The sequence below is a fragment of the Asterias amurensis genome, chromosome 14 (genome assembly GCF_032118995.1).
Source record: "Asterias amurensis chromosome 14, ASM3211899v1".
NCBI classification, from domain to species: domain Eukaryota; kingdom Metazoa; phylum Echinodermata; class Asteroidea; order Forcipulatida; family Asteriidae; genus Asterias; species Asterias amurensis.
The window spans coordinates 12,376,871-12,402,591 of NC_092661.1; the positions used below are offsets into that span (position 1 = coordinate 12,376,871).

At 38.3% G+C, this 25,721-nt stretch overlaps 1 protein-coding gene across 3 annotated transcripts in view; it reads left to right on the top strand.

Moving 5' to 3' along the window:
• Nucleotides 1-25,721, top strand: part of LOC139946829 (intermembrane lipid transfer protein VPS13A-like) — a 108,235-nt gene that overhangs the window by 3,196 nt on the left and 79,318 nt on the right. For all 3 annotated transcript variants that reach the window (XM_071944545.1, XM_071944546.1, XM_071944547.1), the window contains exons 2-7: nucleotides 9,665-10,025; nucleotides 16,782-16,825; nucleotides 18,176-18,218; nucleotides 19,217-19,414; nucleotides 24,721-24,791; nucleotides 25,470-25,568. In XM_071944545.1, coding sequence (XP_071800646.1) covers nucleotides 9,926-10,025; nucleotides 16,782-16,825; nucleotides 18,176-18,218; nucleotides 19,217-19,414; nucleotides 24,721-24,791; nucleotides 25,470-25,568 — 555 coding nt within the window. In that variant the 5' untranslated portion in view covers nucleotides 9,665-9,925. The remainder of the gene's footprint in view (nucleotides 1-9,664; nucleotides 10,026-16,781; nucleotides 16,826-18,175; nucleotides 18,219-19,216; nucleotides 19,415-24,720; nucleotides 24,792-25,469; nucleotides 25,569-25,721) is intronic.

The following is a 25,721-nucleotide window of genomic DNA, read 5'->3' on the forward strand; positions in this document are numbered from 1 at the left end:
GTTTTATCTGTATGTATTGTGGCCTGGAACAAAGTATTATATTATCAATCATTAGTGGTACACAGTAGTCAGTCTAAAAAGTAACATAAAAGTAACAACAAAACAATTATAGACTTTTACTTTAAAAAGAAATGTTTTGAAAGTCTCACTTGTGTTCAGTATTCCGTTGCACATGTGTAGGGCTAGGTTGGTTTATAAAGCGCCTTCACATTCATCTGGAGGTAGCATGTTTAAATCCTGCTCTAGTGAACTGTTCTTTATTTAAAAACTTATTGTACCCTGTACTTTTCTTACTTAGACTTAGGGGCTCCTGCGTCGTCCGACGCATGAGGCAGTCAACGCTCTCCAGGCATATCGGTCGGCAGTCAGTGACCTGACGTCGCTCCAGCCTCTATTGACCCTATGAAGGTCCCGCTGGATGGTCCTTTTCCCTTGTGGTTTTACTTGTCAAGTCCTGCTCTTGGCAAACTTTCTTTATTCAACCTAAATGAAAATGTAAATGAAATTTGAACAAAAATCTACTTACAGTAGTTATGATTTGCAAAGAACGTGGGTCATAAATGTCTTTGAGGCCAGACTCCTCCAGGAGTCAATTTGCCTTTACCCCTGGCCTTTGCCTTTTAAGCCACTTAAAATGTTTTACACATTTCAGAACTTACCTCATAAACATTGTATGTCACAGACTAAGAAAAAAAAAAACTACCTCCTTTGTAACCCAACTGCTTTGCCAGCCTCCCTGATAATGCATGCACTCAAGTCTGCATAATTTATATTTTATCAACTGAAACAAAATAATTGATCATCAAAATCATCAAGCGTATTACAGAGAAATGGATACACTGAAACAAAAAATACCAATTATGTAAATAAGTCATCAGTTGATAGGCCCTAATTAAAAAAGACAATGGTCTGTGCTGTCTGTCCCCATACTGTACATGTATGTCCAGCTTGCTAGCCCCTTGTGCCTTTTGTTCTATTACTTTGGTCTCCCCTTGATATAGTTTTGTACAACATACATGTATTTGTTATGTTGTTATGGCTACTAAAAAAATACAATGTATGTAAGTGAGGAACAGTTTTGCATAGTGCATCCACAGTTCACAAGTGAAAGTCAAAATATATTTCAAATTGCATCTCCCACACCTTTAAACAAAAAATATATGATGATCTTTTAGAACAAATAAAATTATGTTTGAAATGAACGGAAAAGTTTCAACTTATTATTTAAAATCTTGATCCATATTCACTTTATTTTCACATTGAGGCACAACCATTGAATTTTTTTTTTTACAGTAAATTACTTTGAGAATGTGTTTTAAAATTACCATAGCTAAAGAGCGTCAAAGATGGAGGAGAGGTTGCAATTGAAGCAAAGCCCCTCTTCTATTTTCAGTGCTTTTGGGGGATCGTTACTCGTCCACAACTTCAGCCAGGAAGCAAAAAGAGAATCCATGAAAAACAATTGTGGCAGCCTTTTGATCTCTCTTAATGTAAAACAATAGGCTGATTGTCTTATAGGAGATAATAATGTAACCCCTGGGCCCAATTTCATAGCGCTGCTTAACGGTAAGCAAATTTGCGTGCTTACTGTAGCAGAAAAATTTGCTTAAGCCTTAGCGTATTTCACAGGTTAGCATAAAAATTGGGCGGCCATATTACGTGTTTACCGTGGATTTGCATTGTGACGTCATTTATTTTCGTGCGGTAAGCACCGGAAGGTTAGCATGCCTTTTTGTGTGCTTACGGTTAGCAGCGCTATGAAATAGAAATCGCACAGTAAGCAAAAAATCGGCCGCTAAGCAGCGCTATGAAATTGGGCCCTGGAATCAGGGATATTTCGAGTATACATTGTACATTGCCTACATTGTAAGTCCACGCTACACAATGTATTGTCTGGGGCGTATCACCGAAGCCGGTTTGCTGACCATCAGCCAAAAAGAGGATCCACTCCAAAGGTGTTCCGGTGCATTTAAACGTCAACCATTTCTATCCATTTCTATTTTGCGTGAACAAACACAACATCCATCGTGAAGTTGTTGAGTTTGAAAACCAATTAATTTTACGGGGAAAAAGGAATATGCACTCGGTTTTGCCTTCAAGCCGTTGAGACGGTCAAACCTTGTAAGGTCTATATTGTATTTGGTTCGCGGTAACACCATGTGTGTATCTACTTGCCAGGAAGAGTTGTTCTTAGAGAACTGTCTTGCTTTATTCTACTGCCGCGGAGTAGATAATCGGAGGTTCGGGAGACTTCTCAGTTCTGAAAAGAACTGTCCTGCTTTTTAACTATTACCAGGGCGAATGGTATAGAAAATAGACTAATGGAAACTGGACTAATATTTATAGGATCGTAAATAACTGTACTGCCGCGGAGTCAGTTCTGAATTGGTCTCAACGTTTCAACTAGCTTGCTCTATAGTCATCGTCAGGAGACTGAATTGTACTATATTGTACAAAATGTACAACTTTAGTTTGATCCATTCGCAGTGAATTGAATGTGTGGTAACTGCTCTTGATGTACAAATGTACAGTGTACATGTACATGGTACATGTAACTCCATAAATTAGCACTGGCAAGCACTGGCAATCCTTCAAAGATAAGAATTTGTTCAGCCCTGGATTATTCATTTCCTGGAGACATCTGCTACGCGGGAGAGAAGATTTAAACCTTTAATTCCGTTGCCAAGCTTAAGTGGAGTATAAAATTTTACAAGAAGAGAAAACCTATAGGGCCTATGTAATAGCCCACGGCCTGTTGTAGTGGCTTCATGGTTGTACAGTATACATGTACGCATGTAGTGCAGTAAAGCTCGTAATATCAGTGTACTGCTTCCATATGCTCAGTGGGGAGCCCTAATTAAGATACTGAAGAGTCTGGCCAAGGATGGTTACACTGGAAACCATGTACCATCTGAACAATGTCAATTAAATAATCTGTGGCTAGTTTGCATTGTCCACTGAGATGTGAGTGCGCCGTAAATTTACTGTACATAAATGCAGCCTGCAGACGTGGCAAACCAAATTACTGGATCTGGCCTATATTCATGTTCACACAGGCATGACAGATAAACTTAACCGGAAATGTTACACGAACACTAGTGTACATTATGTACGTAAAAGTACATATAATGTTTAATTCTGTGCAGGGCTCTACCTTTCTTGCCGTACATTTGTCTATCAGCTAACACCAAAGATTACAGAGCGCCGAAGGCGCATAATGCGGAACTCGGACTGAAATGTGAAATCCCACTGGACGCCATTTCGGCAAGTACCATTGATAGAACAATAGATCGGGGGAGATCAGTAGATCAGTGCAGACAATGACCATTCCTATCAATGGGAAACAAAACATTCACTTGCTGAAATGGCGCTCATGCGTTTTTCACATTCCAACGACAGATAAAGCTTCAGGTCCGCATCTTGCGCCTTCGGCGCTCTATCATCTTTGGCTATGTTGAATACACACGTCATCCCAACTTGCTCTGTTGGCTCTGAACAGAGGGAATTGCTCGTATTTTTTCAGTTTTAAAAAGTGACAAATAAACTGGTTGTGATCACTACAACGTACCATTCATACCTACAGCAGAACGTTTTGAAACACTATATTTATTTGAAATTTTGGCTGATAAAACTTTGGCCAAGTGAAATGCACAAAATGTTGGGCTACTTTTTTTTAAACTTTGGAAGTGCAAAGCCTTAAGGCAGCTGAGTACTTGCAGTGTTGAAAATACAGCCTTGTAATAAAATTGTGGAATAATAAAATTGTGGAATAATAAAAAACTGATGGACCAGTGAAAAGTGACTTGCTACATGTAAATGGTTCTGCTGCTCATCAGTTACTAAAAAAGTAAAGGATAACTGGTAGGCCTAAACCACAGTCTTAAAGGATTTGGGTACTTTTTCGAAATGTCCATAGATTTACATTAAACTTACAGGGTTTGAAGATAATGATATTGGAAAGCTTCCCTTCAAATGTTACTTACTGAGGTGCTGTAGTTTTTGAGAAATGAGTAAAACAATGTCATGAAAATACATTTGGATAAATAATTAAAATAATTTTCGTCTCATGACATGAACATTATTTTCATGACATTGTTTTACTCATTTCCCCAAAACTACAGCACCTCAGCTCGTAATACTTGCAGGGAAGCTTTCTACTATCATTATCTTCAAACTGTGTAAGTTTAGTGTAAATCTGTGGACATTGTGTTTTTTGTCCTACAAAAGTTACATAGACCCTTTAAACCAGACTAACCACTAAACATCTAGTGACTGTCTTCACGCAGAATACGCACATGCTCTGGTCAGTAGAATGTGTTCTCTTTGCGTCGTTATCGTTATCGTTCTTGTATCGCTGCAGTGGGACTGGGCCTTTATGAATGAAGAATGTCCTTGCTCTAACTGCTCAACAGTCACTAGGATGTTTAGTGGTTAGTCTGGTTTAAATTGAGTGTGTTTAAAGGCAGTGGACACTACATGTATTGGTAATTGTCAAAGACTAGCCTTCACAGTTGGTGTATCTCAACATATGCATAAAATAACAAACCTGTGAAAATTTGAGCTCAATCGTTTATCGAACTTGCGAGATACAGTAATAATGAAAGAAAAAACACCCTTGTAACACCAAATTGTGTGCATTTAGATGGTTGATTTCGAGACCTCAAGTTCTAAATCTGAGGTCTCGAAATCAAATTCGTGGAAAATTACTTCTTTCTCGAAAACTATGGCACTTTAGAGGGAGCCGTTTCTCACAATGTTTTATACCATCAACCTCTCCCCATTACTCGCCACAAGAAAGGTTTTATGGCAATAATTATTTTGAGTAATTACCAATAGTGTCCATTGCCTTTAATACCAGTTAACCTGCATTTTTTTAGTGACTGAGCAGCAGGACCAGGTAGCTTGTCATTTCTCACTGGTCTGTCAGTTTTTTTTTTTTTTTCCATAATTTTATTTGAAGGGTATATTTTCAACACTGCAAGTGATTAGCGGACCACTTGTTCAGAGTGTATTCATGACTGGTCTTGAAATTGGCATCTGGCGAGCGGACCACTGGTTAATCCTGGAGCAGTTTAAGCTAGCCATGGGTTAAAGGAACACGTTGCCTTGGATCGGACGAGTTGGTCAATAAAAAGCGTTTGAAAACGTTTGTTATGAAATGCATATGGTTAGAAAGATGTTTTAAAAGTAGAATATAATGATCCACACAAGTATCACTCAAAATTGCACGGTTTTCCTTTGACACCGCGAACTAACACCGCCGACCATTTATGGGAGTAAAAAATTTGACTCCCATAAATGGCCGATCGTGTTAGTCGACGAGGTAAAAAGAAAACCACGCACTTTCGAGGCATATTTGTGTAGATCATTGTATTCTACTTTTACAACATCTTTCTACCCATATGCATTTTACAACAACCGGTTACAGAATGCTTTTCAAAGACCAACTCGACCGATCCAAGGCAACGTGTTCCTTTAATTAAGAATGCTGGGTTCACATACATGTACATGTATGAGGACTACAGCTCTAATGTTTCCCATCATGCCATCATCATTATTCATGGCTTTTTCCATTCTGCAGCCCAGGGCCTGAATTGCATGAATTGTCAAAGATCATTAACACAGGAGTGCTGATTATTTGTGTGTTACATTGACATTGCGCGAGGTTTCACACACATTCAAACTTCCAGGGGGAAAGAGATTATACCCAAAATTGACTAAAAAAATTGCATCTCTCGTTATAGTGTAGTTCATGGCGTATAAGGAAAACCAAGAAATTTGTGTGTTTGTGTAGATATTCTACTAATTAAGAGTCTGTTCAGGTAGATATTTGACATGCGTACACTATGTGCTCTCGGTAAATAAATGATTTTTATTTTATTTTTGGGTTGAAGGTTCATGGGGTGCAAGTCAACAAAATTGTATGTTCAACTTGAAATATAGCCCGCTGCCATGGTTACAGCCCATTTTGTATTTGGCCAGTTTAGCCCAATTTAGGGTCTGTTATTTAGCTCATATTATTTACAGCTCCACCCCACCACTTTATGAGAACTGCACTTTTTCTATACTGTTGATTGTTACTTTGTGTGTTGATTAATTCCCCTTCCTCCATGATTCGTTGAGCCCTACATAGGCCTACATGTACATTGAAGCACGTTGCGGCTCAACGGTCATGCATGAAATCTACATGTATGTATGCCAGGCACTGAGGCGAGTCCATTAAAAAAAAAAAAGACACAAATGTTTTAAACACTATTCATAAACACCTCAGACAGTTTCGCTATTCCTATTGGTGGAGAGGGCGTCACGTGGGTGTGTATAAACCTTTGTTTATGACCGGTAAAAAGTATTAATTCATGGGCGTGACACCCGACCTTGCACCTGTTCTTATAAGACAGTTTCTTCATTCCTATTGGTCGAGAGCAACGGCTGAAAACAGTTGTGCCACATCACGCGTTACGCGCACAGCATTCCCTTATAAAGAGTTGTTTACCCGAGGGCGGCGGAGGGCTTTACCATTTCATAGCTTGAGGGGTGTTGTGTTGAAAGAAATCATTTAACAATTATAATTTTTGCATTTATTTTACTTTTTGCCCAAAAAGTGATGATGTTTTTGACCAAAAAGGTATATATGGGCAATTCCATGAAGAAGTGGACATGACCTCAAAATTTAGAATTGTGTTTTTTAAGTAAAAATTAGGCTTATATTGTAACATATACATCAAATATTCAGGAAAAAATGGTTTCAATGTCATGTCTTTGCAAGAAAGTTACAAAAAAATAATTTTTGTGCCAACAATGTTTTATCATGAAATTATGTGTAAAAAAGTTGTGCAACTTCAATTTACTACTGAAGGGGGAAGATAACAAGGTATCAAATCAATCTAGTCATATTTATTCATTGATTGGACCTACACATTGGCTGCAATCGTCAAAATTTGTGTTTGTGATAGATTCAGACCATCAATCTGTGAAGCTTGTACCCCCATTAAACCTTATGTAACGTAACTAACCAAAACTTCCAATTGTTTCTGCCTGTAGAGAAGGCAATCAATTAAAATGTTTATATCTTGAATTTTCCTACTTGGTGCAATCCTTAATTAAAATAAGGAAGGAAAAATCATAAAAATTGTACCATGTGGAAAATAGAAGCAGTCAAAAACTGTAACGTAACTAACTATGTAACGTAACTAACCGGACCGTAACGTAACTAACCGACATAAAGACTATTAAGATGCTGCTAAGTTGACACAAGCATAAGTTTTCAGCCATGTTGTAGAGTTTAAACAGGTTAGGGAAGTGTGATACTGTTCTTTGACCCACAATTCAACTTCTAGCAATGTTTTGTTTGCCATGTGGCTCATTTTGTCTGTATGCATATTATGCATGCAAGATCCATGCGCAACACCCCTGTCCTACAAGTTCATCTTCTTCAACTTTTGTGGTGAACTTTTTGGGGTAAGTTTGATGACAATAAAGTTACATGGTGTAATCCACATGAATTTTATTTTAAAGGGTTATCTTAAAGTTGTATTTCTCTTCTATATACTAAATTAATGAGAGTTTGTGTACAAGTGCTGCATGTGTATAATTCTAACATTGTTCATCAGGTACATACATATGTGTAGTTATAAAAATTGCAATTTTCAAAAAAGTTGATTGACTTTGTTCCTTATTTTTATGTCCATAGATCAAACTGGCCATTTTCAAACAAGGAAAAGCAATTAGCAACACTAAGAAAACATAAAGGCAGCTAGTCACTACAAAAAAATACAACTAGGAGAAAAAGGCAGTGGCCGTCCAGACATTTTGTGACATAAGAAACAGCGAGAGATTTTGCTGTCTAATCGTCAACAATATCAGCTTGTATGTAAGGGGGAAGCAAACTCATTATAAGCTTGTTGCCCTGTGCAAACAGACCATGGGATGCGATTAGTGTGAAAAAAACAAAAACATCAAATTTTTTTTAGGACAAAGCACAAAAAACAGTAGGACCGGAACGTGTTCAAAAGGTTTAATATTATAATAAGTCTTCCTTTGTACATGGATAATCAAAGGCTTTAGTTATTAATTAGGGAGGGGGTACATGTATGTAGTAGAAGGGCAAAGAGGAACTGGTGTTGGTAGGTCAGGGTGGGGTTAGGAAAGGAGGGAGGGTGTGATGAAGAGAGAGAGACTGCCCATTTAAGCATTAAGCTGAAAAGCATTGTGGAGCGTGACAGCTGTACTTCAAGAGCAGCACAAGATTGAAATTCGCTGGACTTTCTTCTGCACCCCCCATGGCAAAGGTCATGTGGATGGCATGGGAGGGGCAGTGAAGCATCTTCTGTAAAATGGCCCACTCAAAATGTTTGTATCTTCTATACGAGGGACAAAATGATTTTCAAGCTAGATGTGCCAGAAAATGTCAACAATCGCGAGCATTTCAAAATTTCTGTTTAACTGTAAGATTAGTGTCCATGACCAAGAGTCAAGACAAGCGACTCATTTAACATCCTTTCTATTGTTTTGTTTTCTTTGGTATCTATGTAAGAGAGAAATTCACTTGGTTTATTGTGACTTTAAAATACTGCATGGCTTATGAATGTAAAGGAACAAGTTTATATGTTACAGATATAAACATTTTGTAATATATGTGACCTGGGTTAATGATATGGCGAGGTAATGGCTTTTTATACCTTTTTTGCAATTTTGTTACCAAATATTACTTTACTCCATTGTTTTTTGCTTAATTGATTTGTATATAGTGTAGTATTGCATACTAGTTACTTATATAGACCAGATTAGAGCTGTGAGTGAAGTACAAAGGGTGTATCACAAATAATATTAGTCACGGACAAAGTGTAACGTAACTAACTGTAACGTAACTAACCATGATTTTGGGGCAATGCCTGGAACTGATAAGAGTTATTTTATTTTTTCCCCTACCAAAACACTTGCTAGTACCCTTGTAGTTATAGAAATAGTAAAGTTTGTTTCAGCTGTACCCTGTTTGAGGAAACTTTTTGTTCAAAGACATGCATTTTTTTTCCATGTCCCTTTTTTGTAACGTAACTAACCAAAATTAAACTGATCATAACAACGGAATAAATGTGTATAGAAGTTTGTAATTTTGTTGTATATTAGGTCTAACCAAGATGTAGCCATGGTACAAAAATGGAGACTTGATAGGCTTTCATGTTAATATTGGAGATCACAGAGCTGTGCTAAGCAGCTAAAAGTGTAACGAAACTAACCGTGGAATTGCCCATATATGAATGGGAATCAAAGTGTGTTGAATCGGTTTTCTCGTGGTTTAAACCCGCCGAGGCCTGGTTCTTTGTAATTTACCTTGACTTCGTCTCGTTAAAATTATCAAGAACCAGGCCTCGTTGGGATTAAACCACTAGTTGCTAACCTCTTCACCATGTTCACCACACATTGATTCACTTATTAGCAAACCTTTGGAGCGATTTGCATGCAAGCATCTCATCTGTATGTATGGATGCCTTGTGCCAAGCCATTCATCATAAACTTGATACACAATGTACATGTACAATGTATAAATTGATGAAATTAACACTGGGATAATTTGCCATCACTCAAAACCTGAAACATGAACGTGTGTGCTCACTGATCAATCATCAGACTTTAATCTATTTAATTTTCATTTCATCTTTTCCAGATGCTGAAAAGGCCAGTAAGAAGAAGGCAGAACACTGGGATGATCAAGCCTTAACCCTGTGACCTCTGAACCCCCTTTACCTGGAAGGGATGACCTGGGGACCCCTTGAGTACGCACAACCCGAGCGCCAATGAGTGTTGCGTAGGTCATCAATGCACTTGCTCCTCGTTGGAGTGTGACAAGAGAGTCACTTTAGAGTTGAGGACGACGATCCCCGATATCAGCGAGTTGTGACAGAGCGGAGGACATCGAGTAGTAACGATGGTGCTCGAATCCATTGTTGCCCGTCTACTGAACAAGTACCTCGGCAAATATGTGAAGAATCTGGACAGCCACAATCTCAACCTCGGCATATTCAGCGGTAATTTTAATGCTTGCTTTTATATTTGAGTCAGTGTGTATGTGAATATTTATTGTCCAAATTGTCAAGTACTATTTTCGAAAAATATGAGTATAAAAATTGATCGATGCATGCATTATGCTTCATAATTAAAAATGAAGACTGTTAAACACTTTTATTTTAAAGATCTAGACATTTTTAAGTTTGAGTTTTTACTCCGGCACTTCCCTTCTAGATTGCTGAGTGTTGCTTGTACTTGTAGAAAGTCTGACTTTCCACGGAGGCAATTACCAAGCTCCATTCGCCTTGGTGCCCCTTGACAGGTAGAAAGTTTAGAAACTGAAACATAATAATAATAATTGTGGCTTCTTAGCGAGCCGTCACTCACTGACGCTCCTGGCGCTGAAACATACAGTACTTCCTGTAAGATGTGGGACTACATTAATCATGAGACCTAATTCTGATAGTACCATGATTTAAAAGGTATGGCGCAATTTGCTGCCGATCGGACCAGGAACATTGGGGCGAACGTCTTCTCTTTTCGATAAGTGCACTGGGTTCTTCTACATGCGATACATAACACATGGGACAAACTGCTAAAATGTCCCATCCGAAGGATGAAGCAATGGTTAAGTGTCTTGCTTTTAGGACACAAGTGTCACGGCTGGGGATTCGAACCCACACTCTGCTGATCAGAAACACCGGAGTTTGAATTCGGTGCTCTTAACCGCTCGGCCACGACACTACCATCCCTCTAACATTTTCACCTGCCCTGACTCCGTTGACAACCTCGCTGATTTTTTTGCCAAAATCATCACCTCACGAAGAAGATCAAGAAAATGTCAGTCCAAAATTATTTATTTTGTTTCATTGTTTGCAACGGCTATTTCTATTTTTCTCATCATAAATATTCTCCTTTTAGATTACATGTTCTGTGCTCACCACTTGTGCACGTGATACATTGTAGGCAAACACAAAACTGGTGTTAATTGTGTGCAAAATGTCAGCTTTTAATTTTACATTCTTAAAAAAAGGGGATACATCCCTGTACACTGTACAATGTAGCCATAATCTCAGCCCAAGCTAATTATTTTGTCAACAGTTTGTAACCTTTATTGGGCCATTGCGGTATTAAAATATAGATTGACTCATAATTTATAATTCATTACCGTTGTACACATTTAAAGTGTAAGTGTAATTAGTGGCTAGTGGATGCAATGTCCAAGGCCTATCATAGCCACTCCATGCAGCCGTCATTTCATTAAAAACACTGTGTGAGAGCAGGTGGTGCGGTTGGCTTACAATTGTTGAACCGTGTCAGACCATTCATGGTCAGACCCAAAGTCTTAAGTTAACTCATGGAACAAAGACTGTGTTATGATTGCACAGACAGCTTGGATAGTGCAGGCATCATCAGCTTTTACTGTAAGTCTTGAACTCAAGATGTTGAATTCAAGACCGTGGTCAGACCCACAGTCTCAAACCATGGAGCAAAGACTGTGTTATGATTGCACAGACAGCTTGGATAGTGCAGGCATCATCAGCTTTCACTGTTAGTCTTGAACTCAAGACGTTGAATTCAAGACCGTGGTCAGACCCACAGTCTCAAACCATGGAGCAAAGACTGTGTTATGATTGCACAGACAGCTCTTCATCTGATTGGATAGTGCAGGCATCATCAGCTTTCACTGTTAGTCTTGAACTCAAGATGTTGAATTCAAGACCGTGGTCAGACCCACAGTCTCAAACCATGGAGCAAAGACTGTGTTATGATTGTACAGACAGCTCTCTTTTCATAGCTGCTTGGATAGTGCAGGCATCATTGGCTTTTATTGTATAGTCTTGAATTCAAGATGTTGAACTCAAGACCATCCATGGTCAGATCCAAAGTCTTAAACCATGGAGCAAAGACTGTGTTACGATTCAAGCTCTTTTCATCTGCTTGCAAAGTGTAGACATCATCGAACTTTCACTGCATACGCCTCTCTTAATATTCATGCATGACGTCATAATTCTTACCCAAAATGAGGCTATGGGCAGACTACCACTTGCAGTGGCTGGGCCTAGACTACACGTACATGTATAGCCTTGTTTTTGGTTGGTATTGTGACATACCTCATGATGCATATGTGAGGTGTGTAGTCTTGAACTCAAGACTTGATATCAAGACCATTCATGGTCAGTAGACCCCAAAACCATCGAGCAAAGACTGTGGTATGATTGTACAGACGGCTCTCTGTTCATCTGCTTGCATGTGCAGGCATCATCAGCTTTCAAGACATTATCTGTTGATGTTTGTGTGCGTGTGCGTGGGAGTGTGGGGGTGACTTGACATTCAAACTAAGGAATTAACACCTAAAGGGACAACAGGGTTTGCCCTTAGCATTCTTAGCGGTCAACTAGCCAGCGAGACCAGTTACAGTTTGTCATTTCACTAATCCGCTAGCGTTTTCTTTATACCATATTAATGTCCGTAGTCTTGTTTTTTTATGCCTAAAAAAGTATACATTACATTGTGTACACTGTACGTTGAATGGAAAGAACAGTCCATCTTTCAAATAAAGAAAGTTGTTGCGATTGCGCCAAAGCCAAAACGTCTTTATATGTTTTGTATATTTCCATTGAACATCCAGGCAGATCTTTGATTTTACCATCCATTTGATGAGTTAGTACATGTACTGTGCACTTTGTGTGAGGATGCGAGTGGTGTGGTCTAGCTTTAGTCAAAAAAAGTAAATGAAAATGTTGAGTCATATGTCCACCTTTGCTTTGAAAATACCCGTTAAAGGCAGTGGACACTATTGGTAATTACTCAAAACAATTATTTGGATAAAACCTTACTTGGTGACGAGTAATGGGAAGAGGTTGATGGTATAAAACATTGTGAGAAACGGCTCCCTCTGAAGTGCCATAGTTTTCGAGAAAGAAGTAGTTTTTCATGAATTTGATTTCAAGACCTCAGATTTAGAACTTGAGGTCTCGAAATCAACCATCTAAACGCACACAACTTTGTGTGACAAGGGTGTTTTTCATTAATTATTATCTCGCAAGTTCGATGACCGATTGAGCTCAAATTTTCACAGGTTTGTTATTTGATGCATATGTTGAGATACACCAACTGTGTAGGCTAGTCTTTGACAATTACCAATAGTGTCCACTGCCTTTAAACAGTGTACCATCTACGTAGTACACTCAAGCAGACGATAATGACAGACCTATTTTTCAGTCGAGTGTTTGATACAATTTCCTCTCTGCCATCTCGCATTAGTTGATAATATGCAAGAAATACACACGCACACAGAAATACACACGCACACACAGTAGCAATATTAAGACCACTGTGTGTGAGGGAGGGTTGAGGGGGTTGGTTGCATTGCTTAACCGGTTCAAATCAATACAAGGCAATGACTACACGTTTGGTTTTTCCTTTAATCAAGTGGAGAGCTGTGCCTGCCGAGATATTGATGCGATCATGTAGACTGGGTAAGGTGATACACATAATGTGTACACTTCCCGTTACATTATTCTCTGGATTGTGAAGTTACAAAGTAATGCTTTCTTGGGCATACCTCTTTGACATTTGATTGGTAGAGTACAAATGTAAGTTTCAAAGGGCATACTTTATCTCCCCCATGATGTATACTGTTTTGACACTCCAAAATTTCATTTAAGGAGTGCTATACTGTGGAAAGCGCTACAAACATGTTATTTATTTATTATTTTATTAATTTTTTTTATTACATATAATTTTAGGATGCTTCTAATGCTTGGTAACTAAACTTTGCATCTAATTTAAAGGGAAGAAACCAAGTAATATTGTTTGAGTATTCCGAATGTAACAAAGTTATCTGTTTGAGGTTGTTCAGTTTGTGAGTAACCCTAGAGTTTTCTATTTTCAAATCTTTGATCTACATGTACCAGATTAAAAACGGTATGTCTTGGGTGGAGGGGTAGGGCGGGGGGGGGGGGGAATCTGTCTTATGCCTTTGGCACACTGAACTGCACAATGTATTGTAACATGACATTTCAGTAAAAAGACAGATTTCAAAGTAAGAAGACAGATTTCAAGTCTGCTTGCACTTTTATGCCTGTCACAGAAAGTCTGAGGCTCTTTGACTCTTTTGTAGACATCATCAGTCATTTGAATCATCTCATTGAATGGTGGTTGTGGTTGATACAAGTCGCATGATACCCATGAATCTCAAATTAACTCTTGCATCATCTATTTGGATAACAAATTCATGATTCCAATATCTTTTTGTTGTTGAAGATACACCTAATGTATCACCTTTGATAGCAGTTTGGTACTGCAGTAAGTTATCATGCCCACTTAATTGTGTTAAGGTCAGACCGACCACCCCCCCCCCCCCGCCCCCATCTGCAGTAGGCTGTGTTGTCATAATGAGACAAACCTGGATGCTCTCTGTAGGTGTGTGCTCAGAGTGTGAAGTGATGAAACCATGATGCATACTGCTATCTCACAGGACGACACAAACCCCTCGGGCTGACGGCTTTATTTTTTGATATTTTGTAAACAGTTACATATTTTTCACAAAATTGTCGGTCTGTTCGCTCAGTGCTGAGTGATTAAGGTCAACAATATCAGTTTCATAATCGAAATGATCAGAAGGGCAATAAATGGAAAATGCATATAAAAAATAAAACAATGTAAAAATCAACTAATAGTAATTCTATGTTTTACTCAGAAAATCAACCTTTATTTTTGTCAAACAATTACTTTGGAGTTCACTCTTGATTAATAAACTCCATTTACCAGGAGCTCCAAAATATTCATTTTGTCAGTTTGTAAGCAATTTTTGAATACGGCCTATTTGTACATACATATGTACATGTACATGTGTTTGGATTCTGCTTTAACAGTCAAACATGTCAAAAAGTAGAGCTACAAAGCCTTGTAGTAGGCAGAGAAAAAATATGCTTACCACACCAGAATAAGATACCAGCCAAACTTAAGTCACATAAATGTACACAGTGCGCCAAACATGTAAATGTGACTGATTATTCTCGTGCTTAGCAGAGAATTGTAAAAGCACTAGGCCCTACTTTATTGTCTGCAAACACAGCAGCTCTACAAAATTGGACCCTGGTTCAACAAACGATTGCACTTCCTGCCATATGTTTTGTAGTAACAGCCCTTGATCAAATCGCAATATAATAGCTTCATTCTGAATTGTACGTAAACATCAATCATTGTAGATTGTCCTCTCTCACTAATTGATTGTCGCACTCAGTGGAATTGTCTCCCATAAGCATTGTTGTGTGTCCATTCAAGGCATGACGGAGACGACTTGATATCATGAGAAATCAGTCTGCCTTGCACGTTGACGCATCACCAAGTGTGATTTCTACAACCCTGGATGTACGGTATTATGAAAAGGTATCAATTCAGGGCGAGTTACAAGTACATTTCATTGTACAGTGTTTGTGCAGAAGACACTACCGCTATTACTCGGGCTTGCAACTGCAGGCAGGCCCAATTTTTTACAGGGGCGACTGAGGGAATTGCCCTAATGCCCCCATAGTCAAAGCCTTGTTGCCCCTTTGACATGTTTCAGTGTGTCACGCCATGTTAAAACACTTTTTACTGAGTGTTATATCATCCGTTCAAACAACCCCTCGTGATGCCCTCTCGACCATTCAGAATGGACATAAGCCCCAAAGTCAAGTGCTACATGTATTAATCTAGTGCACATTACTTTCCAGTAATCATGATAATTTTTGTTAAGTAAAAATTTTAGAGAAATCACCTAACATAACAAGGCCATATGGCTACTTATGTGAGGGCTTCACTTTTAACTGATTTGGGCTTTCGACCCAAATCAACTGCCAACAGGGGCATGTTGCCCACTTCATTTTGTATTCAAAGTCCATAATGATTTTAGGCATTGGTTTCATCCACTAGGAGCCAGGCTAGTATTTATGGAGCAGAATGCACTAACTTTCCATTTTAAATATTGTAATAATCACAATGGTGGAGTCTTGTCATGCTTGTAGTGCAGATATCCACAAAAATTACACCCATGGCGCTCACCCATGATAGAAAATGGTGTAAGTTACTCAAGGTGCTTGAACATAGACAACATTTTTAAAGGCAGTGGACACTATTGGTAATTATGTACTCAAAATAATTATTAGCATAAAACCTTTCTTGGTGCTGAGTAATGGGGAGAGGTTGATGGTATAAAACATTGTGAGAAACAGCTCCCTCTGAAGTGCCATAGTTTTCGAGGAAGAAGTATTTTTCCACAAATTTGATTTCGAGACCTCAGATTTAGAACTTGAGGTCTCGAAATCAAGCAATTCGTTGCCAACTGTGGAGGCTAGTCTTTGGCAATTACCAATGGTGTCCACTGCCTTTAAGACAGATTTTACAAAACAGCCACTATTTTTTTTTAACAAAATAAAAGAAGCGGCCCAATCTTTTGTTAATCTCAATTAGACAGTGCTCGTTAAGGAAATGGTGATCGCGACACAGGAAATGACCATGCTGGTTTTAAACATTCGTTCTAAACCTCGTCACCACTCTTTTATTCTCTTTATAAAGAATAAACATAGTTAAATGGCAACAAATTGGTAACAAAATGATGGGTTAAGTGCCTTTAATCGAACACCGCCCTTAAATCTAAAGAAATTATTTTTGAAGGGGCAACTGGAAACAGGGGAAGTTTTTAAGTTGGGTTTTGAATGACGAAATCGATTAAAACACTTATCCCATGTCAGCTTAACAATCTTTATTTTTAATTTGTTTGTTTACAGGACGTTTGGAGCTGCAGGATCTTCAACTCAAGCCAGAAGCCCTGGTAAGGAAAAAATAATGGTCCTTTCCTACATGTACCTCATCCATACTTTCCCAACTTTTTACAGAGCAATTATGGTTAAGTGCCTTCATCAAGGGCACTACTATCATGACCGGGATTAAAACCCACACTGTGTTGCTGACAAGACCAGGGCCCAATTTCATAGAGCTGCTAAGCACAAAAATTTGCTTAGCATGAAGTTTCTTCCTTGATAAAAACAGCATTACCAACCAAATTTCCATTTATTTCTAATGCTTGTTACTGGTTTTTAGCTGTTGCTTGCTTATCCTGAAAATCATGTGGAAATTTTTGGTTGGCATTCCTGTTTTTTACAAGGAAGAAATTTTATGCTAAGCAAATTTTTGTGCTTAGCAGCTCTATGAAATTGGGCCCAGAGTTCGGGTCCAAGGAACTAGACCATTCGGCAACGATTGAGCTTGCTCGGCGTTGTTTTTTTAACGAGTTGTTGGGGGATTACAAAAAACAGATCTTTGACCACTTCTAACAATGTCTGCGTGCTTTGAATGCAAAGAAGTATACATGAGCTACATTTGAGGTTATCCAATAACTTTCTCCTCTGTGATTATTTGTTATTCTCCCTGGATTTGAAATATTCATGAATAGTTTGATTAATTTGATTAATTATGTTTCTAGACACAACGTGAAGATCAATCAATGACCGGGAACCATCTGGCTTTATTTCATTAGATTAGTCTTTAAACATACATGTAAGTGGGTTTCATCAGGAAGCAACATGTTTTTTTTTTCATGGTCTGTTTTTCATCTGGGGGCTCTAGTTTGGCACTGGACCAATTGACCCAGTTTTCCTGACTTCATCATCAGAGTAATCTTGCATGCGTCATATTGGTGGGCAATGTCATTGTGCCTTATTCAGTGGGCATTCTAGGCGATGCATCGTTTACATGTAAACCTATAAGGTTTATCGCGAATAGCAAAATATCAAGAGAGGGCGCTGTTGAACCCACACAAAGGTGCGTTGCGTGCGCGAGTCGTAGAAACTGCATAGTAACTGCCCCATATTCCTTACCAAAATGCATTGCGTTTCTGAATTACGATAAACCTTATTGCCAACCAAAATGGTGAACGTGGCACAGTCGCAGCGTGTGACGTGCGTGCAAGGGGTCAATAGGCCCTGTGTGTGAAGGAAAGAGTGAGGACATACTTGCATAGTACGAGTGGCGGCGTGTGAAAAATTATTTTTTCTCAAAATCTACGTTTCTTCAGAGAGAGCTGTTTCGCACAATGTTTTGTACTACATATCAACAGCTTTTTAATGCCAACAATTATTTTGAGTAAAATGTTAAGGAAGTTCTCCTTTGTTTCAATTCTCAGCATGAGCTCAATCTACCTATCGAACTCAAGGCAGGTCATATTGGTAAGTTTAGTGAAATGTACTTGGATTTTTCAGTGTCTACGGTTACCTGGTTCCTGTGGGTTCGGACCAATACTCTATGACACTTTGTCAAACCCACCACTCTGATGAGCATGACTACTGGCCACATTACTGAGTGCATGGTTGTCATTCTATTTCAACCTTTATCAAGTTTTAAAATAACCCACATGGCTTCTGACTGGCACCCCCTCCACTCTACCCCTTCTGGATCCCCCTCCCCCCCCCCCAGTGAAGTTATTGTTAATGACAAAATAAGGAGGACGCCAAAATACATGTACGTGTAGCGCTGGCACGTTAAATCGGAGGTTGTTCAGTCAAATCCTGCTCTTGTCAATTTTTCTTTGTTCAACCCTAAATTATGTTAAAATTTGTACACTGTACATGTACATGTATTACAATTTACTTATCATAAAAACCATCCATAAAACTACATGGTTGGCTAAGCTTTATGTGGCAGGGCCCAGGTAGAAACTGAGTACTGTTTTTATTGTTTTAAAAAATGTTTAAATTTTGTGAACTGTATGAAAGCAATTTTATTACCCTTTTTGGAATCTAATAATAAAGAATAATTAAAGTTAATTGTATGGAAGTTTAATGGAGCTGCGCACAAGCTTGAAAGAATGAATTTATAAATGCTTAATAACAAAATTCTGCAGAAGCAAAAAATAAGCAAAATATAAGCAGAACAATTATACTATGAGATGGTAATTTGGCTGGTAACCTTTATTCTGGTAAGCGAAAAATGGTTTGTCCTCTTCCTGCTTTAATCTGATTTTTAATCTGATTTCTTGCATTGGACATACTGGAGCATGGCCGATATGGTTAATTCAAGAGCTACGTCACAGTTTCTGGTCAAGTCTAGTCGCTCACCCAGATTTGCCTGAGGTTGACCCATTCGTACTCAATAAATTGTCTTTTTTTTTTCAAGGGCCATTATATATTATAATCATCTCTCATGGTACATTTTTCCCACTGTCTAGGGCGTATTATTGCAGACATCTCCTGGACGTCCCTGTTCTCCGATCCACTTGAGGTGAACATCGAAGATGTCTTGATTCTTGCGGGACCGATCTACGACAGACCCTACGATGAGGCCCAGGAGAAGCTGCTGCAGAATGCCATCAAGAAGAAACTCCTGGAGGATCTGGAACGATCCAAGAAGAGAAAGAAGTCAAAGAGTAAGTAGAGAGGACGAAAAGAACGACATTTCTAAAGATTTTTTTTGTTTTTATTTTTTTTAACTTAGAAAGATTGTAATGGGTTTTGCCAAGCAATCTGCCGTAGTTTTTACTGCGTGAGGGCGCTCTCAAACACATTTGTATCACTTACGGGGGTACATACATGTATATTCATTCATACCCAAAACAGTTATTAAAGACTGGTGTACTTTAACACAACAGACATCCACACGGACAATAAGTCCTTTAAAGGTGCCATTAAAGCAACTTTTTATATTGTATAATTATATTTTTATCGTTGGCAGGGGTCTGGTTTTACACATCTTTTGATGACAGTTTTTATACTTTTGTTTTAACCTTGACAACTGTATGTCTAAAGATCTAAAATAAAAAAAATAAAAAAATAAAAAAAATAAAACTACAGCGCATCAAAAGTGACAGAAGGCCGACCGAATAAAACTGTGCAGGACAAATCGCTTTTACCCCCCTACTGCGCATTGGCTTGAATCACATGCCTCGCACACACGCTTGATGTCACATGCTTTACTGTACATTGTATGTGGTGCCCTCTGCAAAGTTCCAATACAAATTTACATTTTCCCTATATGAAGTGCTGTGCCCTCTCAAGAACAAAACTCAAAGCCTGGTGTGTGGGTAAAAATACCATTAACACTGTAATGAACTATTAAAATACCATCACTCGTTAAAATTGATTACGTGCAATATGTGCACCATGCTCCAAATTCACGTGTCCTACAATTCATGCGACCCTCATTTCCCGGCAAACAGGAAACAGGATTTCTCTTGGTTCTGTCAATGTGAAAGGATCTCATTTGAAACCGGATCCCTCCTCAGTGTTGGTGAGAGAGCCAACAACACAAGCACATTAGAAAACATATTATTTTCTGCCTCCGCGATTATTCTTGGAGATAAACCTGATAAGTTCCCCTTGAGTCCTTGAAGCACTTTGCCATTCCTGGTCCAGTAGAGTTCTAAGCCTTGATCCATTGATACCAGCTGAAGCAGTGACGATCCCTAGTCAACTCTCAAGCATGCATACTTGTCCATGATATAGTTTGCATTTAATGTTAAAGGGTTTCGGTACTTTTTGTACCACACAAAACACAATGTCCACAGATTTACATTAAACTTACGCGTTTTGAAGATACATGATGCTTTCCTTAAAATATTATTTGCCAAGGTGCAAGGTTTGAGATATATTATTTGGCCCAATGACCAGAACACTTGTGTAAAGCACATTGGTTGTTATTGTAAAATGTGCTATAATAAGAACTAGTTATTATTATTATTGTTAAAGAACAGGCCTGTACATTAAAGACACTGGATACTGTTGGTAATTGTCAAAGACTAGCCTTCACAGTTGGTGTATCTCAACGTATGCATAAAATAACAACTTGAAGTTTGAGCTCAATTGGTCGTTGAAGTTGCAAGATAACAATGAGAGAAAAAACACCCTTGTCTAATGAAGTTGTGTGCTTGCAGATGCTTGATTTCAAGACCTCAAAATCTAATTCTGATGTCTCAAAATCAAATTCGTGGAAAATTACTTCTTTCTCGAAAACTACGTCATTTCAGAGGGAGCCGTTTCTCGCAATGTTTTATACTATCAACCTCTCCCCATAACTCGTTATCAAGTAAGGTTTTATGCTAATAATTATTTTGAGTAATTACCAACATGACCAATAGTGTCCACTGCCTTTAACATAATTTCCATAATCATCTGCTTAGGACTAAAAGGTCATTCATGTCATTAGAGCAAATTGTGAAGATATCATGATGTTGTTTAATTGGATATTTTGGAGCTCCTAGTAAATAAGGGAATCAATGTGTGGTGAAGAGGTTTTCAACTAGTGGTTTAGACTCAATGAGGCCTGGTTCTTGATAATTTTACCGAGACGAAGTCGAGGTAAATTATCAAGAACCAGGCCTCGGCGGGTTTAAACCACTAGTTGAAAACCGATTCAACACACTTTGATTCCCATTCATAAATACCTTTTCGGTCAAAAAACATCAACACTTTTGGTCGAAAAGTAAAATAAATGCAAAAATTATAATTGTTAAATGATTTCTTTCAACACAACACCCCTCTAGCTATGAAATGGTTAGGCCCTCCGCCGCCCTCGGGTAAACAACTCCTTAAAAGAGAATGCTGTGCGCGTCGCACATATGGCGTGATGTGGCACAACTGTCCTGGCCGTTGCTCTCGACCAATAGGAATGAAGAAACTGTCTTATAAGCCCAGGTGCAAGCTCGGTGTCACGCCCATGTTTCAACACTTTTTACTGGTCATAAACAAAGGTTTATACATGTACACACCCACATGACGCGCTCTCCACCAATAGGAATAGCGAAACTGTCTGAGGTATTTATGAATGGGGGTTTATTGATCAAGTCTTCAGACATGTCAGAGAAATTGTCAAGCAAAAAGAACCACTTTCTAAGTAAAATATACATTAGTCGTATTTTTGTTGATTTTGTTTTAATGTCTTTAAACTCATTACTTCATTCAATGACCTTTTGATGAATGATAATGTTCCCATACTGCTGCACATGCACGGACATTGTGCAGTGTACAAAGTAGGTTGTGCCATAATATATCCATTAAGTCACTGATGCGAGTTAATACGCAACAACATGAGCACTGCTCCTGGGGGCTTGTTTATATACTTCAGCCACTTCACCTGTCACTGTGATAATAATGTATTACCCTTCCCCCCACCCCCCTAGACTTGACTCAAGTCCCAATCCCATGCAAGGCCCTTCCTTGCCTCATCATCAGAAAACTGTTGTTTTGCGCTCTGAGTTTTCCCAACGTTATCTTGACTGCAATATCGGTGAGAGCACACTGGTACATGTTTTACCATTGTTTACAGAATACATTGTATAAATACATGCATGTCTGTACTGTGGCTGCAGTCGGGCACAGTACATTTGTGTTAGGGACCTCACACGAGAAAGTGACTTGAATCAAGTCTAATCCCCCCATATTTATGAAATCATTAAGTATAAGCAATCCAGGTAGTGTCTGGCACCTTGTCACGCTTGTGATGCCATATTGTTGTTTCATCCATGCATGGTTGCATGATATATTGATAAAATGTACTACATGTACCTTCCCATGCGCATCTTGAATAACAAGGTTACCTTTTTTTTTAAGGACATTACATACTATTACATATTCCAAAACTGGAAAAGCAGATAAATGGATGCTACACAAGGCTATTAAGAACAGCTCTTAACATCCACTGGAGTCAACATATGACTAACAAAGTCCTATATGGGAACCTACCTAAGCTATCAACAAAAATCAGACGAGAGAAGGATGCGTTTTGCTGGCCACTGCTTCAGGAGCAAAGACGAACCAGTGTCCAATATTGTTCTGTGGACTCCTAAGCATGGGAGGAGGAAACCTGGTAGACCGGCACTAACTTACACTGACATTCTCAAAATAGACACAGGACTTGAATCAACAGATTTCAAGTCAGCAATGGGGGACAGAAAGGCTTGGGGAACCATTGTGATTCGAGGACATCACTCGACTTAAGCAAGCTCAACTATTGCAAAATTGTATTAAAGCGCTCATCAACCATTATTTTTAATAATTTGGGGAAAGGAAACATTGACTAGAGAAATGTTTTTTGTGCAACCTTAAAAATTGTTTAAGATTTACCTAGTCAGTTTCCCTCAAGAGGCATTTGTTGGCAAAAATCTTTTTAACCATTCTCAAAGTCAACTTTGGACAATTTGTTTTTTTACAGAGATGTAATTTAAATTGATAAATATTACCAGACAAATGGCCCTGCATGGTCCCGAGTTTATTGGCTCAAAGGTTTTAAAATCACTGGCCTCGATCAGGCATGCGGTCCAATGCGAAATTCCAGCCCTGCCAATGAGTGGACAATCTCATGCACTCCTCCCATTCTGCTACATGTATGTGTCCCATATTCAAAATTTCAAACAGTGGCAAGTCCAGTTTGTTATGCAGGCCTGAAATTTCATCTGTGAACATTTTGAACAGTCAAGGCCATTTTCATCTTACAAATTTAAGGGCACCTCTATTGGACAATCTTTAAAGCCATTATACACTTTCGGTACAGAAAAGAAGAAAAAAAGTTCACAGATTTACAAATAACTTACAGGGTTTACAGAAGGTAATGGTGAAAGACTTCTCTTGAAATATTATTCCATGAAATGCTTTACTTTTTGAGAAAACATTAAAACAATATCAATTCTCGATAGCGAGAATTACAGATTTTTTTCAAACACATGTCATGACACGGCGAGACGTGCTCAAACAATTTCCCGTTTTTTTCTCCCGAATCCAATGACCGATTGAGCCTAAATTTTCACAGGTTTGTTATTTTATATATAAGTTGTGATACACGAAGTGTGGGACTTGGACAATACTGTTTACTGAAAGTGTATAATGGCTTTAAGTCAAAGCCAGGGACAACGGAGCCTTCGTATCCTGCTTGAAATTCCAGGCCTGGTAAAAATGTATGTTGATCTCACAGTTTATGAAGCAGTAGAAACACGATATATTGATCCAACATCTACGCCGTAGCGTCTTGACTTATTGAAGCAAACATTGAATAAACACTCAGCCAGCTAAGTCTGTGCTAAACTTCCACACCATCAACTAACAAAAACATCAGTGGATTGAAGACTGTAGTACCAGACTCATTTCAATATGCGGCAACATGTAATGAAATTTACAGATCCTAACATTTTCTGTTATAGCATCTAGTAACAATTATGTTTCTGTAGTGTAATCATGCAATAACATAGACTACTGAAATAACGTTAAAGGCAGTGGACACTATTGGTAATTACTCAAAATAATTGTTAGCATAAAACCTTACTTGGTAACGAGTAATAGGGAGAGGTTGATATAGTATAAATCATTGTGAGAAACGGCTACCTCTGAAGTGATGTAGTTTTCGAGAAAGAAGTAATTATCCACGAATTTGATTTCAAGACCTCAGATTTAGAATTTGAGATCTCGAAATCAAGCATCTGAAAGCACACAACTTCGTGTGACAAGGGTGTTTTTTCTTTCATTATTATCTCGCAACCTCAATGACCGATCGAGCTCACATTTTCACAGGTTTGTTATTTCATGCATATGATGAGATACAGCAAGTGAGAAGACCGGTATTTGACAATTACTAATAGTGTCCACTGCCTTTAAAGTTATATGACAATGAAAACAACAATGAGTACCCGCCATGTTTCGCTATGTTTTCATGCCCATTTATATAAATATTTGTTTTCTTTCTATTTAGGTAAAGAAGAAGAGATTGAAGATTTGTCCTTCACTGAACGCCTGACAGCAACTATTATAAATAATATACAGGTAAGAAATCTTCACCCCCCCCCCAAAAAAAAAAAAAAAGCAAAGGTGTGACCAGAGGGACGGTACTCTGTTTTTTGTATAGTTTTATTCATTTTTAAAGTTTTTGTCAAGTTTTAAAGGCACTGGACACTATTGGTAGAGACTCAAAATAATTATTAGCCTAAAAAATTACTTGGTAACAAGCATTAGAGAGCTGTTGATAGTACAAAACATTGTGAGAAACAGCTCCCTCAGAAGTACACTGTATCGTATTTTTTAGCAACAGCTCCCTCTGAAGTTGTTGTTATTCTTTTATGAGAGGATGGAAATAAATGTATTCTTGAATTTAATTGAATTGAAGTACACTGTTTCGTAGTCTTTGAGAAACGGGTGATTTCTTACTCAAATATTAAAAAGCTTCAGGCCTGAAGTCTTTTAATGTTTTTTTTTATGCTTCTAAAAGCACATAAATTTGTGCAACAAGGTTCTTTTTTCTTTCATTATTCTGTTGCAAGTTATGACCAATTGTCATAGTTAAAACTTTCATAGGTTTGTTATTTTATGCATACAATGGGATACATCAAGTGAAAATGCTGGTCTTTGGCAATTATCACAGGTGCCCATAGTGTCTTTAAACACCAAGTGAAACTGAATGGGTAAATTCAAATTTTTGTCCTGTTCTTTTTTTTGTTCACCCAGTTCCATGTGAGGAATGTCCACATCCGATATGAGGACTCCACGTCACGTCCCGATCAACCATTCGCTGTTGGAGTGACTCTGAAACGTCTCTTTGCTGAGGTACGTGTATAACCTTTTTTAAGACACCAATCATTTACATGTATCTTTGGGCCATAATAGACTTTGAGATTTTGGTTCTCACTTTTATCAGCGTATCCATGGCATTGCTGTTGTTTATCTTCAAAGTTTAAAACAGCTAGAAATCTGCCATCT